General features: G+C 32.3%; 1 protein-coding gene across 1 annotated transcript; it reads left to right on the plus strand.

Moving 5' to 3' along the window:
• The first annotated feature begins 838 nt into the window (after positions 1-838).
• Positions 839-3,985, plus strand: LOC110816428 (proteasome subunit alpha type-7-like). Its single transcript, XM_022044619.2, has 3 exons — positions 839-1,159; positions 2,108-2,522; positions 3,695-3,985. Exons 1-3 carry the CDS (start codon positions 987-989, stop codon positions 3,854-3,856), a joined length of 750 nt encoding a protein of 249 aa, XP_021900311.2. The 5' UTR covers positions 839-986; the 3' UTR covers positions 3,857-3,985.
• The last annotated feature ends 12,440 nt before the right edge of the window (positions 3,986-16,425 follow it).

The following is a 16,425-nucleotide window of genomic DNA, read 5'->3' on the forward strand; positions in this document are numbered from 1 at the left end:
GTATGTATATGTATATATTATGGCTATCCAATAAACACAAACAAGACGCCAAGTGTCTTTCTCCCTCAACAAATTTAGAGAATTAAAGTGATCATTAAACAATACTTAAATTGGTTAGTGACAAATTATTATTTTATTTCCTTAAATAATAAGCCATGATATTTGTATTAATTTATATAAATAAATTTTACTTCAATTGAAAATATAAAAAAAAAAAACTTATATTTTTTATTCTTTAATTATTTTATTTTTTTAAAAAAAAAATTATCCAAATATTATAACCGAAAAATGAAAGATGATGTCATACCACTTTCTATTTCTATTTGCACTATTCTACCTAAAATTTAGATTAATAATATTAATTTAACTTTTTCTATATAGTAGTAGAATCATAGTTTTTTAATTTAGATTTTGTGCTTAATTTAATTTATGTATATTATATATATATATTACTAAAATTTTCACCATGAATTTGAGATATCATACTATCAATTTTAATAAAATGCCCAATTAGGTTTAAATTATTGACAATATTATTTTTTAATTATTTTATTTATTAATGGTTAAAAATTGGGAATTTTAAATAAATTTTTGGGTCTTCCTAATATAATCATAGAATAGAAACTTAGCTGAAATACGTGAAAAATTATCAGAAGTAAAATTAATTTAAAACTTAACAGAATGGAAAATTGAATCTCAAATGAAAAAGGACAACCCAAAAAAAAAAAAACACAGAGAATTAAAACAGATTACTTATTTTAAACGGCAACGTTTGAATCGGAACTATAGACGTCGTCGTTTTGACCCAACCTTTCCCATTTCTCAAGTTACCCCACTGTGTGTCTTGTTCCCCAAGTTCAGTTGTTCTTTTTCTTTCTCAGAGACCCGGATCATAGAGAGCAAAGCTAAAATCCTAATACAAAAAGCTAGCGAAACTCAGTTCGGGAAGTGAAAAGGAAAATAACGAGAAGCAGAAAAGGTAAATTATGGCTCGATACGATCGTGCGATCACGGTGTTCTCTCCTGATGGTCACCTTTTCCAAGTTGAATACGCTCTCGAAGCCGTTCGCAAAGGGAACGCGGCCGTCGGGGTTCGTGGCTCCGACATCGTCGTCCTCGGTGTCGAAAAGAAATCTACTGCGAAGCTCCAAGACTCTAGGTACATATATGCGTATACACACGTGCAGGCATTCTGTCTTGAGCTTCGTACACTGTGTTATATTTGCGTGTCCACATTTATAAGAAAATTTAAGTATTTCTAAATGATCAGATGAATTGTGGAAACTGTGGAGTATGTTTTATTCCGTTTAAGTTGTGCGTGAGTTGGGAGTGATGAATCAAATGTTAGGTTATATTTATTTTGCTTTTCCGTTATTTCTAATTTTCAGCTTTTTGTATGCTCTGGTCCTAAATTTCTACCAGAACTTTCTTTTGTTTAGTGACGTTTTGGAATCTCCATCTAGCCAACCCTGGTTTTAATCTCTAGATACGGTATTTGGAAGCTATTGTTATTGTAATTTCATCAATTAATGTGCCTCCTATATGCAAACCCATGTTCCCTTTGGAAGGTGAAGGCTAGTGTCAAAAATATTATTCTTGCTTTGCTCTGTAGTTTCTAAAGGCAGTTTGATTTAATAGTTAAATCAAGCATTAGATACAATGCTGCTTAAGTTTCATTCTGTTCAAAAGAAAAGACTGAGCTTAGTGCTGGTAAATTGTTTGCTCGTGCCGAATTTCGTTGGTAATTTATTGAACTTTTGATTTTAAGATGTAAAATTGTTCAGAAATGTCAAAACCTTCAGATGGTTAACCTTGTCTCATTCAACAAGATATTATCTGTAACCTCTTGAAAATCATGCTTAATGAAATCCTGCTAGGGCATTTTTACCTTTACCATGTTGTTTTCTGTTTCTAGACTATCAAGAACTATGTGATAATGGTAGCTATGTTGGTTCTGGTATTGGCATCAATAATACTGTCCCAAATTGCGGGTATCCATCATGTAGTTTTTTTCTCATGCACCGTTATGTGATCTGATTTCTCACTGGTGCAATCTCTTTTTAGGAGCTTTCATGCTGACAATATTATTTGCTGCTTCTGCACACAGATCAGTTAAGAAGATTGTATCATTAGATGAACACATTGCGTTGGTCTGTGCTGGTTTAAAGGCAGATGCACGGGTCTTGATCAACAGGGCACGGATTGAGTGCCAGAGCCATCGGCTTACAGTTGAGGACCCTGTTACTGTTGAATATATAACTCGTTATATTGCTGGTCTGCAACAGAAGTACACACAAAGTGGTGGTGTGAGGCCATTTGGTCTCTCAACCTTAATAGTTGGTTTTGATCCATACACAGGGGTGCCATCTCTTTATCAAACAGATCCATCTGGAACATTTTCTGCATGGAAAGCTAATGCAACAGGGAGAAACTCAAATTCAATGAGGGAATTTCTGGAGAAAAATTATAAAGAAACATCTGGGCAAGAAACTGTGAAGCTAGCAATCCGTGCCTTGCTGGAAGTAAGTTACTCTTGCTCTGGCTATATCTACTGTGCATGTCAGAAATATAAGGAATGAAAAAAGAAGGTTTTCTCATCAATATACTACCTTAGTGTATGTTAATTTCAATTCGCTACTCTTTGCAGCAAGTGGATTTATTTAAAATCTTTACGTAGTACGTCAAATATCTTGTGCATGAAATATATACGAGTCATAGTAGAAAAGTAGCACAGAGATTTTACTCTTCATTTTACTCGTCCTAATACATGTGATTGATATCTTTTTTCGTCATTATTGATAATCTTTTTCCTATACTATGAGGTTTTATAGTTAGCTGTCTATTATGCATACCCCCCCGCCCCCCCACCCCAAATCATTCCCACGCATTTTCGTGTCTTCGTTGTATGTTTTCTTCCTTCCATTTTCTCTTTGCTACAAAACTTAAATCATTTTGCTGGGAAGAAATGGAAATTGAGCATCCTGTTGTTTTTCAGCCATTGTGTTGAATTTGTTTATTTATAAAAGAAGAAATAATACAAGAAAAAAGGATAGGGAACTACAAGCTGAAAGTGGGAGCTGGTTGCCTTGAATTAAAAAATACCAAGAGAACAGTAAAATGATAAATGACAACATGACCCTACAGGGAAAGCAGATTAAGGAGGTGTTATCACTCCTCAAATCCTCTGCCCCTTGAGATTAAAAAGTTTGCCTTTTGACCTCTCTTTAAACCTTGAATCCTAAAGGGCATATCTACCACAGGAAGTTATAGAAACTTCCTTGATGTTAAATCCTCTACATTGTTTCCAAAAATAGCAGATCTTAATAATTCTTGTTGCATTTGAAGAAGTAGTGTCAGTATATTTTTATTTTTAGCGGTATGGTGAATTTTCCTGGATAATGGTTTGCTTTAAACCCTGAATCTTAAAGGGGAAGCATGTGTACCAGACAAAGTTATAGAAACTTTCATTGATTGTTGAATCCTATACAATGTGCCCGAAAGTAGCATATCTTAATGATTCTTGTTGCATTTGATGAAGCAATATCATGTATACGTTTTTTATAGCATTATGGTGAATTTTCCTGGATAATGGTTTGATCTAATTCAGGAGATAACCTATTCTCGTTATCTTTAACTCCCAGCTTTGGATGACTGAAAATTGTGTCTCTCTTTATTTTTTCCCTGTTTTGATTAGGTTGTTGAGAGCGGGGGAAAGAACATAGAAATTGCCGTGATGAGAAAAGAGCATGGACTGAGACAACTTGAGGAAGCCGAAATCGATGCCATTGTTGCCGAAATAGAAGCTGAAAAAGCAGCGGCAGAGGCTGCAAAGAAGGCCCCTCAAAAAGAAACCTAGTTTCATTAGGGTTATCAGTCTACTATCATATGTATCCATGCAGTGTCCAAGGCTTCTTCTACTTTTCACGTATAATTTCAACATATTATATGTATTCGTGCTTTTAATGTTAATTTCTTTGTGAAACAAGATCAATGTTGAGTGCTTCACATTCTCTCCTCTCCCTCCTCCATCCAGTCTTTCTGAAGAAGAAATAGGACATGAGTGACCCCGACATTCAACCTCTTATCGAAATGTTGGACATGTTCATTCTTCTTCAGATGCTTGAACTACGAGGAAAGAATTATTAATTGCTCCAGAAGAACATATCGGGTAGGAAGTTTTGTTTATTTAAATTTTATTTTTATAAAGTTCTTATAAAGATCTGAAACTAACCAATTAGACTTAGAAAATTAATTTGTATTCCTGGAATATTTAATAATATACTAGTTTAGGAAGAATTATTTTGTAGACATGGTGTATCTTTCATTATTATTGGAAACTTCAGTCTCCTTAAAGTCCAGTGATGGATTTACGTTCCCTTTTCATGTAGGTTAAACCAAGGTCCATTGGGCTTAGCCTTTCTAGGCCCTAATTTGCCGTGGATTTTAATATTTAACCAACTTTTTCTTCACTAATTTTGAATATCCTCGTAACATATGGGACAAATCTGAAATACCCTAATGTAGAAACAGTTTATACATCCATACATATACGGATATATATAATGAAATGGGAGACAGCCTTCTTGATTTTTTTAGGCTGGTAAATTGATTTTGACCCATTTTTCGTTTATAAATAAAAGTAATAATTATAAGTTTGAACTTTTCATAATATTTTTCTATTAAATACTTTTCGAAGAATAAAATATCTTAACATGGTGTGTAATTAAATTATTCAGGAAACCCAGTTCATTGACCGAATTGATTGATTCAAAATTTTATATATAAAATAATAAAATTAATTAAAAATATATTGGATTTCAAATTTCATCTATAAAATTATAAATAGATAAAAAAAAAATTTAAGATAAATATTATAAATGCGCCCCCAAATAAAATAAATTAAAAAAAAAAAGCAGAGGCTTTAACCATTGACGGCAGTCAATTTGTCGTTTAGCCCTAAAAAGAAAAAAACCTGTTCATTTAAACAGTAAAAGAAAACATGAATCTGTTCCTTTACCCTGTTTGTAGTAATTCAGACAAAATAATTTTGTCAGCTGGCTATGATTTGTAATAAATTTAGAACCCGTATAAAATTTATTTTTTAATACTAAATAATATAAAATGTAAGCTATATAAATTAATGTATTCGAATAAATTATTGAAAAATAAGATAATAATGTCTACCCTTTTACAAAATAATTCCGACCCATCTAATATATATATATATATATATATTGTAGGTATAGGTATGAAAAATAAACCTAAATTTTTGTGGGTGGTATGATTATCAATTTGGCTAATGATTCACAGAACCAAAGCAAAATTCTAAAGCATGATGATGGGCGTAGACTTATAATTTCACTTTCTTTGAAAATAAGGTGGTGAAGATGAAGATGAAGATGAAGATAAATGATGGTCCAATTTCTTCCTTTACTCAAGTACCAACAACCAATCATACATATATCATTATTTTTTAATTATTAATTTTTTATTTATTTTTACTACGAAACATTAGTTACATTTAATTTTTATATTAGTGTATCATATTTTTATTCTTTCTCTATGAATTTAAGTTTAAACACCAAACTTAATTTTGTTATGGTAATAAAATTGAACATGGGAAGTGGCAAATATAGAATTAACTAAAAATTAAGTGGTGAAAAAACTAGAAATATAAAGAGAATAATCCCTTATGTTTTTCCATAAATGATGGGCGAATGATTACATATCCTTCTTCCTCCATGTGATAAGGTAAGATGTTTTTATCAGGTTGCCCAAAACCTTGACTTTGTATGAACTGATTAAAATTCTGCTTCGATATTTTGATTTGATGCCAATAAGATTTTACTTTAGACTCTCTAAAATCTCCATTATTGATTTGATTACTATAAGGTGAAGACTTGTCTTTTAATTTAAATCTTATCATCCCAAAATATTTGACTACAAAAGTTTTCTTTTTCAAAACGATTTAAGTTATTGTGAAATCTACAGTTTGATCAAATTGTAATTTAGTGTTTGATGTTATTTTGTTGAAATAGTTTTGATATTAGGATTAATTTTTTTAAAAGATAGTATAAAGTGTCCATTTTAAACTATTATTTTTGTTTTAAAATTTTGATTAATCATTGTGGATTTTTTTTTTTTTAAAAAAAAAGCTATGTCAATTTTTTAATCCGTCATAAAATATTCTTCTCGTCCGAATATATTATGATTCGGATGACTAACCCCCAGCTTGATCATCAAATTTTATCAATATAATAATGAATTAAAGAATTAAACATTATAAATTGATCTGTAACAGCCCCGGAAATTTAAAATGAAATGTATATTAAAAATATCAAATGCGGAAGCGAAGTCAAAATTCGAATAACATCCCTTATACTAAAACCAAAAACGTGCTCACAAAATATAAAAGATCAAACTACCTAAAGGAGAAACTTGAAAGTAAAAGCTACGAATATGACTATGGAGTCTTTAGGCGTCCCCTTCGTCGTCCTCCTGCGGAACCGGCTCGGGAACGATGTCATCTTGATCTAAAATAATTAAATAAGGAATGAGCTACACTAGCCAAGTAAAGACATCACGATATCTCACCGGCACGGAGGTAAAGGTGGGTAGAAAACACAAAAAGACCAATGGAGCATAATTTACAACAAATTCTTTCATCAATAATAAATCCTTCACCATCCACTTACCTCGATGGAATGCATAAAACAGTATACGAAAGTAATAACATTATCATCATCATGAAATCATATATAAACTGTATAACATAATACTTATCAAACCTTTTGTAATTCAATCGTTACACAACATATTTTTCCTCTTTTACCAGCCCACTAGTATCTATGGGGATCCATAGGGGTCCCACTACCCGTTAACCCTTAACACTTGAAATCATATTCCAGGGCCGTCCCCATACCCCGTCCGGTATGGGTGCCAAAACTATAAACCTCATTACCCCGTCCGGTATGAGGGTGAAACGGGTCGTCCCCATACCCCGTCCGGTATGGGCGCCAAAACACATAAGATCTCCATACCCCGTCCGGTATGGGAGACCACAATCCCGGTAGGGTTCCCTACGGACCCGGTCCGTCCACCATCTCCCAGGATATCTAGTCAGGCTGACCTCATTATACAATTACCCATTTACATAATCTATCATTCTCTTTTCCCTCAGTCAGCATCATCAATCCACATACAAACAAGCAAAACAATAATTTATGCCAAACAGACAAACATACAGCATCAATATCCCAGTCATTCAATCCATAATCGGTAAAACAATAAAATATGCACACGAAACTATAAAATGAAAACATCAAACTTCATACTGCTTTTAAATTGTAAAACATTGTAAATAACAATTAACCGACAACCACACTAGACTCGGGCTCCATTAGCGATCTTAAGCAATTTCACACATTCGTTGATTCATGAAATACTGTTTTATCATTTATTGAACTTTAATACCGTGATAGGAAATACGGTGAGGGGTCCTTACTCGTTTTGGGGTCCGAACACGGCTTCACAGTGCGCCTACAGGCTGTCCCTAATTTTTCCTGAATTTTTCCCAGGGAACTGAAACGCACTACTGGTACCTGCACATGTTCCAAAAAAATCCCAAATTAGGCCCAGGGCCCCTTTTTGGCCAATATCGCAATTCCGGCACGGCGGCTCCGCCGTGCTCCGGCGACAACGCCGCCGCAAGCGGCGGCGATTCGCCTCAGTTTGGCCGTTTTCGGTAGAACCTTATTGGATTATATGAGCTTATCTCCGTTTCCGGCCGAATTCGGCCACACTTGCATCGATCCTTGCGATTAAACAACTCTAGGGCCCTCGGGGGGCCAAAAAATTACGAAAAACCGAAGCTTACCGACGGCGGTGCTCTCGGGTGCGGCGGCTCTCCGGTGAAGTTCGTGTTTTGGTGATTCGGCTCCGATCAACCTGTAGAGAAAAGAATGGTGATTACGGTGATATAAAAATTGCATTAAACGGAGGCCGGGAAGGGCCTCATCGGAGGCAAAAATCGAGGAGGGGCGCGGCGGCGCCGCTGGGTTTCGGCCGTGTTTTCCGGCCGTTTGGCCGGGATTTTGGCTCCGATTTGGCCACAGGGGAAATTAGCGTGGAAAAACGAGTCGGGAGTATGAAATTTACCTCGATCGGCGGTCGAAAATCTCTCCGGTGCGGCGACGGGTGGCGGCGGCCGGCTTCTGGTTCGTCTTCTCCGGCGAGGGCAGGCGGCTAGGGTTTTGTGGTCTGGTGTGGGGGTCTTATTTATACCCTTTTGCCTTTTGATCTCAGCCGTCCATTTTGATTTAATCTGGGCCGTCCGTTTTTTATTGAATCTGGGCCGTCCGTGCGATTGCATCTGGGCCGTCCGATCGCGCATATGCGGATCGCCAACGTGGCCAGTCCCGGATCGACGTGGTCTTGCCACGTGGCAGGTCCCGGTTGGCCGGGACTGCTGACTGGGTCTGCTGACGTGGCTGCTGACGTGGCCTCTCCTTTTTTTTTTTCTTCTTCAATTTCCCGGGCGCTACATGATCAATGTCAGTATATAATATACTTATAAAGTATATAGTTCTACATTCTTAAAAAAAATTAGAACTCAGTAAAATTTAAGTATAAAAATCTTAACCAATAAATAATTATATTAGTGGTTAATCATTATTGGTTAAGTTCGTTTTTATTAGGAGTAGATATCAATTTTTTTTTTCTTGTAATTTTTAATTTTTAATATAAATAATTTATTTGTTAAGATGCAAAAAGAAATTTACTATAAACATATGAGAGATTACATTGATTATTAAATAATTATTAGGATATTTCTTACTATTTGCTGAATTTTAAAAGTAATTCAAAAATATTTTTCATAAAAATTTATAAATGACGAAAAAAAATAAATTAAAACAACACTAGAAAACCTTATATGATGCATCTAAAGAATAAATAAAAATCGAGTTTGTATTATTAGTAATAGTAAATTTTTAATAAAGAAAAAAATGTTAAATTAGTTTTTACTATATTATACTTATTTCGATTAAAGAAATTTAATCTCTACCAAATTTTTTTTTACTTAAATATATCATAATTTTTTATAATTTAATTTAATTTAGTTACTGCAACTCCAACAACATACTAATGAGTTAAATTTTTATTCTTGTTTAATCAAGTATTATTGATCAGTCATTTTCAACTCACAATACATTTATAAAGTGACGAGTTATATATTTTTAATAAAATTTAAACTCGTAATATTTAAATAAAATATAATAAACCATAATATTATGGTTATTGATTACGATAATCAATAGATTAATACAAAAATTAATAGACGAAGTGAATTAAAAAAAAATAGATAAAGTGAATTGACATGTAATTTATATATAATTATTATCTATATTTATTAAAAATCTTAACAAAACTGATATTTATATTTTTGTTATATAAAATATAACTTATTATTTCTAAAAAGCAGTAAAAATTTTGGTTATAATTATATCCAATTGTTAAGAAAAATGAATCTAAGACTACTCAACCCTTTTTCTTTGTCTTTTCTTCTTGGATTAAAACAACTAAAGACCGATACATAATGCTAAGTACATATGATATTTTTGAAGATATCTCATATATACATACATACATATATATATATATATATATTACATATGTATTTCAGTGATTTGTGGGACTCGTGCTTCAAATCACGAGCATAATCATTTGATTATGTTTTAATGAAAAATTAGGAGAACGTAATCATTGGATTAAGAATTCCCGCTTTACTATGAATAGTCTAAATGAATTATTATTATTTTTTTTAAAAAAAAAACATATTTATTAAGCTATTTTTTTAGAGATTAATTACGTATGATAATTATTAATTATAATTTTACTGCATTTTTCAAATATTTATTTAAAATAAAATTGAGGTGGTACATAACAAAGTTTTTTAACACCTCATAAAAATCGATGGATTATATGGAGACTAATTACTATCCACGACATGTTAAATGTCTCAAAGACAAACAATAAATTGGATGGGTCCTTCCACACATCTATCTTATATCATATCATGTATAGATACAAAATAATTGATGCTTATATTATTATTTATTTTTTTTTTTGTAACAAGTTTTGATCCTATAATTACTTTAATTTTAATTGAAAATAAAAATTTACATTCGTTTATAATAAAATTTATGTGCATTTCGACTCTCGTTTAAAGAAAAATTCGCATATATTAAAATAATAATTCAATTTTTTTAATTTTAAAAAAAATCAATTTCCACAACTAAATAAAATTATTGTACTTGATAAATTGACATGATATTTAATAATTGATCCCTAAAATTGAATAAAATTGTAATAGTGCCCCACCCATTGGACATAAAATTATAATCCCATTAGGATGTACCCAAATGATTTAGATATGTTTATGAGTCATGGTGACCCCATTTAACCCAACTACCAAACTTTCCCATATGTGGGTGGGGCCACATAAATATATTGTCTACCAAATTGGATAATTCAATTTAATGCTTTCTCTCTCTCTCTCTCTCTTACAATATGAATTATTATTGGGTTTTTTCTAATGAATTTCAAAATAAATTATCATCGGGTTCAATAAAGTTTTAAATTTACCTTAAATTATGGCAATTTATATATATAATGTAAAATATATGTTATAATTATTCGTATTTTGATATAGAGAATGTAACTTTAATGGTACGTGATAAATTCATTGTTAATCTTTTATAATACCAAACATAAGATATTTTGTAATAAATTTAACACTAAAAAATAAAAATAATTTAAACCTTATTAGGTAACAATTAATAAATTAGGCCTTGGTATAATATATATATATATAGTTTAGGTATATAAATTACTTGTGTGACTTATTAACTATGAGAATATTTTTTTGTTATATAAAGTCATACCTATTTGCTTGTATGAAGTGTTTGATTTGGTTTTCTATCGTATTCTTACATCATTTTGATACTAATAATATAAAATCACTTGAATTATAAATAAGATACGTCATAATTTAATTTATTGTATAAATTTATTATTTTCAAGTAAAAGGATTAATATTTTATTTTATTTATAAGAAATTATAAGTTCGAGTTAAATTTTCTTATGTTATAATTAATGTGTTTACTCGTATAATTAATGAAATGTTATATATGAATATCAAACTAAAAGATTTTTTAAATAATAATATTCACCGATCATCAAATCTAGAACCTCAAACATAACTATAACTTTATACGTATATATATTCTCATAAAGAAACTCTACACTACATGCATCATATATAACATACATGTGCATGAGGAGTTGGGACAGAGTTGTATGTAGAAAACAATTAAAGCGAGGGATGGCAATGTGGAAAAAAGTGAGAAATGGAGGGCCAGGGGCAATAAATAAATAGAATAAATTAAAGGGAGTTTTGGTGAAAAGGACAAATTAAATTAGTTGTTGACCTGTACGGTGAGGACTTTCTGGGGGATCAACCAATCATCTATCATCACCCAGCCTTACCATGAGCCCCCAGTGAATCTCACCCACACACTATCATCTCCAATTCTTATGCTTATCCCCTCTCTCAATTTTATTAATTATTAATTATTAATTCTGTCATTTACATGAATATCCTACCAAATCTCATTAACTTTTCTTTTTTCTTGCTACCAGCTGGAACTGTGCTATTATAAGCCGGCGTGCGAACTGCGCACCCCTTAATTTATTATTCGACCTTAAATGTATTCCGTATAATATATACAGCTAATGGATGCTATTTTATTTATTTCTTCGTAGATTAACTACTTTATTTATTTTAAATTAAAATTTTGTATTTGTCTTCATTTTTATTCAATATAATTCGAACCAGATTAATTTTTAAAAACATTAGAACGAAAAAATACAATCTTGTTTTAAAAAATTCGTTGGATATAAAATATGATATTGTTGAGGAATAATTAGCTTTTAAGAAAGTATGAATTAACTATTTCTCGTTCAACCCAATATATTTAATTAATTTATTATATTAAAATAAATGGTTTTTAAACGAATAATTCATTAAATTTATTTTTTGTACTGCATAAAAATTTTGAATTGATTAATTATAAAATTTCACATCAAATAATTTAATCAATAATAGTAGGAAGCTATTACTGAATTATGATATTATCGGGTTGATTGTATTTGTCTCACATCAAATAATTGGAATGAATATAAATATAAAATGTAAATTTCTTTTTTTTAAAGAGAAATTTAAATTTCAATCTTAACACGACTCTCAGTTAAAATTTTTATCACACTTATATATATATATATATATATTTTTTGATTATAAGTACTTGAAATATAATTTTTTAAAAATAAATAAAAATGTTTTTCCATAAATTATGGAGAAAAAACGTTATGGAAATTTTATAAAAATGAGTAAAATATTATTTTTTTTATTTTTTTAAAGAATATATTTGAAAATAATTAAATTTAACGGCACCGTTACTAATGTGAGAATTGGAGATGGGCCCCACAGCCGCAACCGAGCGCATGATCGAACGTCGGAGGGCCGGCGAACTACTGGCCAATAAGGATGGAGTTGGTAGCGTGTGGGATACAGACGTCTCTTGCATTCTCTTTTATGCCTCTAATTTCCATCTCTTATTACGATATTGCCATTTCCCCAACTAAATTTGTCATTACATTTTAGAAAATTTGGAAATAAAAAACCAATTTCCAAATTCCTATAATAAAGAAAATAGTGGAATAAGTTAAATCTTTCTTCATGTAAATTCTACATCAAGTTAAGTTACAAATTTAAATTCATCTAACACCACTTTTTTTTTTTTTGAAATTTGGTAATTTATATTAATAAAAGATATTATAACTTCTAACTAGTGAAATTACACAAACAATAAAATACAACTAGAATGGTTGTGAATAATACATTAAACCGCTCCAAGTTTCATAGTTCCCAAAAAATTTTGGTTACCTACCTGTTGAATAAAGTGGTGTGCATATATGCATTCATTTTGCTTGAGATATACACTCATTCTATCTTCCCCCTTGAAGCTAAATATTGAAGATCCCTCACAATTGGTGCAATGCACCAAGGCACCAGCTCTGCTTGGTTGGTGATAGCGTTAATGACTATTTTGGAGTCACTGCAAATTCATATGGCCTTTATGTCTTCTTCCATCATTATTTTGCATGTTAAAGTGGAGTTCCTCACCTGACTCTCAGGTTATCTGTTCAATTTTATTCATTGTTTCACACTGATAGTTTTTAAGATAATACTTCTCAACCCATTGAATATACTTTAATCATTGGATAAGTGGTTGCACTTTGAATTTTTCTCCAGTCTCTCATGCTAGCTTATTAGGTACCTATAAAATTTTTGCCTTGAGCCAAGAGCCATAAGGGTGTAAGAAACTTTTCTCGATGGTTATAATCAAGGAGCTCTTCCCTTATGGGTAGTTAAAATCAATATGATCAATTGTTCTATAGAAATAACAAAATCAATTAGTTTTTTATACTGGAATGACATTAAGTGTTATTGGTTTAGCTTTAATTAACATGATGCCACTCTATAGGGGTTTGTTTAGTTATAGGTCCGCTTTTACTTTTATATAATCTACCCACCTGGTTGAGTCGATATTAATTTGAACCTCAATTAATTTACTAATTTTTTGAGCAAGTTGTTACGTGTTGGATTTTTTGAGCATACCAAAAAGGCAAACCTCTCATATGTAACCATAAGACTCCTTTTTTAAAGTCCATCTCTTTAATTAAATTCTTCAATTTACATAATCTTAATATGGAACAATCTTGATGTATGAAGATACTAGAGATATCTTCCAATTCGATTAAAGCAAAAAGAATACAAAGAGAAAGAAGGCCTATAGTGTTGTGAACCATTCACATAACGGTACTAGCTATCGATAGTGTCGGTCAATGTATGATTATGTGCCTTGAATGATTCTTATGAGTGGAAGTCTGTAATGTCTGGGCCCGAAATTTGGTCCGAGATTAATTTTAACATTTTAAATATAAAAAATATTTTTAAATTAATTTACTTTAATTTTTATTGAATTTATGAAAAAAATAGGTTAGCGATGAAATTGAAAATAATTTTGAGAAAAATGGGTAAAAATTTGAGTTCCGGTGATATTTTTTTTTTAAAAAAAATCAGAAATTAGGAGTCAGAGTGCAAATAAAGAAAATTTTACCACATAGGATCGTCCAGTCAGCAACCCTGACGAACTGGAGCACAACACATGGCAAGGCACGCTAACGTCGGTGCCATGCAGGATGTCATGCGAGCAATCCGTGTGGCTCGCGATCAAACAGCTCAGGATCGATCCCGCGCGCATGGACGGCACGGATTTATTCCCCCTTTAAACACGATTAGATAGTCGAGATCAAATCGCAATGAACGATCCAGATTCATTTCTTCTTTAAACGCAATTGGACGGTCAAGATCAAATCGCGATGAACGGTCTATATTCGTTTTTTCCTTAGGCGCGATCTAACGGTTGAGATCAAACGCGATGAACGGTCCATATTAACGCGAGGTGAGTATAAATATTTTACATCACACTGAATTTGAACCTTAGCCACCAACTTTCCACTGGAGAAGAAGGACCAGTCGCCAGAGAAGGGAGCTGATCGCCAACCGCCGTCGCACCAGAGCCACCTCCGACCGTCAAAAAAGGTAAAAATTCCCCTACCCACTCAGAATTCGATTTCGAGTACCCCTGTGGCCATATCGGAGCAAAACAAACAGTGGATAATCAAAAATCGTGGGCAAAGCTTGGCAATGCAACTGCGGACAAAATTCGTAACCTCTTCCGATGAGCCCTTTTTCGTTTACCGTTTCGTGCAATTTTTCCACCGTTGTGTTTATCGTTCTGTTTTCTACAAGTTGATAAAAAAAAACTCAGCTGTTAAGGTCAGTCGGCGGAGCCGCCGCATCCAGAAAACCTCACCACCGATAGGTTTTCGTTTTTTGATTTTTTTGATCAACTGAGACCCCTTAACGTGTTTTTTCGCAAGAAGATGTATAAAGGCAGCCAAAATTGACTAGGTCGAGGCGAACTGCCACCATGGGCGGCCGAGCCGGCGTCGGAATACGGCGTCACCACCGTGCTGGGACCCCGATATCGGCTGGAACAAGTTTTGGACACCAATTTTGGATTCTTATGGTATTTTTAGGTACGTAACAAGTGTTTTGGATTTCGCAGAGATAATTCAGGAAATTCGGTACCCATTAGGAAGTATAATAGACAGCGCGACATTCTGAAACACCAATACGGATAAGAATCTCTCACTCTTTTCTCTGTTATGGCAAACTAAAGCTTAATAATCAATAATTGTATGTTTTTATGAAAAAATAGAGAACCTTAAAAATAATTACAGGTCATTAGTGGAGGTAGAACCGGTTAGTTCCCAGTTATTTTGATTTTCTGGTAATTTTTCTGTATTGCCTATATTTGTTTACTATTATACCGTGTGTAACTCAATTGATAGTTTTTAAGATCTTTTTGGTTATTTTGTTATTTGTTTTCCCTGTATTGCATATCGGTATTCCTGTCATTGGTTATTTGACTGTGTTAAACTATATTGTTATTTAAGTGAACGGTGAGTATAAAATAAGATATGGTTATTGCATGGTTGATTGTTATACTGACGAAAATTTGTATGGGAAAGACTTACTAGGTATGCAGGAATGGGCAGACGGACCCGATACATAGGGAATCCTACCGTGAACGTTACCTCAGTCGGACAGGATTGGAAAATCTCTTACCAGTAAAGTTTGGGCGATATATTTCACCTTCATACCAAACAGGGTATCAAGGTGGTAGAATATTTGGCACTCCTTACCAGATGGGGTATGGGGATGACTGGTTAATTATTTAATTAGATATTGGGTTCACGAGTAGGTTGACATCCATATGGATCCCCAAGGGTACCAGAAAGTGGATAAAAATGGAAAATAATTATTTTTTGTTATCTTTTAAGTGATAAATAATAGTGCATGAATATGAAATTTCATAAGTTATTGTTAGAAAAGATTTATTATATAAATATGGAATAAATTACTTTCTTTATAGTAAATAAATTTATATTAAATTAAGGCCCCATTGGTTGTTTTTATGACTTTTATCAATATTCAGTTTTTTGTATATGTGATTAGTATGATATTCTTACTGGTTAATATAGTTCACCCCGTCATTAACTATTTCAGATCAAAATGACCAAGATCTAGATTCTGATCAACATGGGGGTTGTTCACCACTCGGACTCCCTTCAAGAGTTAGTAAAGGTCGTCCTAGAATTGTTTAGTTATTTGCCTTTCATTTATTTCTTTAATTTTTGTTTGTTCTTTTAGAAGGGATATTTTCGTAGCTC

This window comes from Carica papaya, chromosome 6 (assembly GCF_054855325.1).
Source record: "Carica papaya isolate Zhongbai chromosome 6, ASM5485532v1, whole genome shotgun sequence".
Classification (NCBI taxonomy): Eukaryota; Viridiplantae; Streptophyta; class Magnoliopsida; order Brassicales; family Caricaceae; genus Carica; species Carica papaya.

Bases quoted from the DNA above. Each gene is read 5' to 3' on its own strand.
- LOC110816428 (XM_022044619.2), top strand. From the start codon at position 987: ATGGCTCGATACGATCGTGCGATCACGGTGTTCTCTCCTGATGGTCAC. The intron at 1,160-2,107 runs GTACATATATGC...TTCTGCACACAG, and splicing joins GCGAAGCTCCAAGACTCTAG to ATCAGTTAAGAAGATTGTAT. The intron at 2,523-3,694 runs GTAAGTTACTCT...TGTTTTGATTAG, and splicing joins CAATCCGTGCCTTGCTGGAA to GTTGTTGAGAGCGGGGGAAA.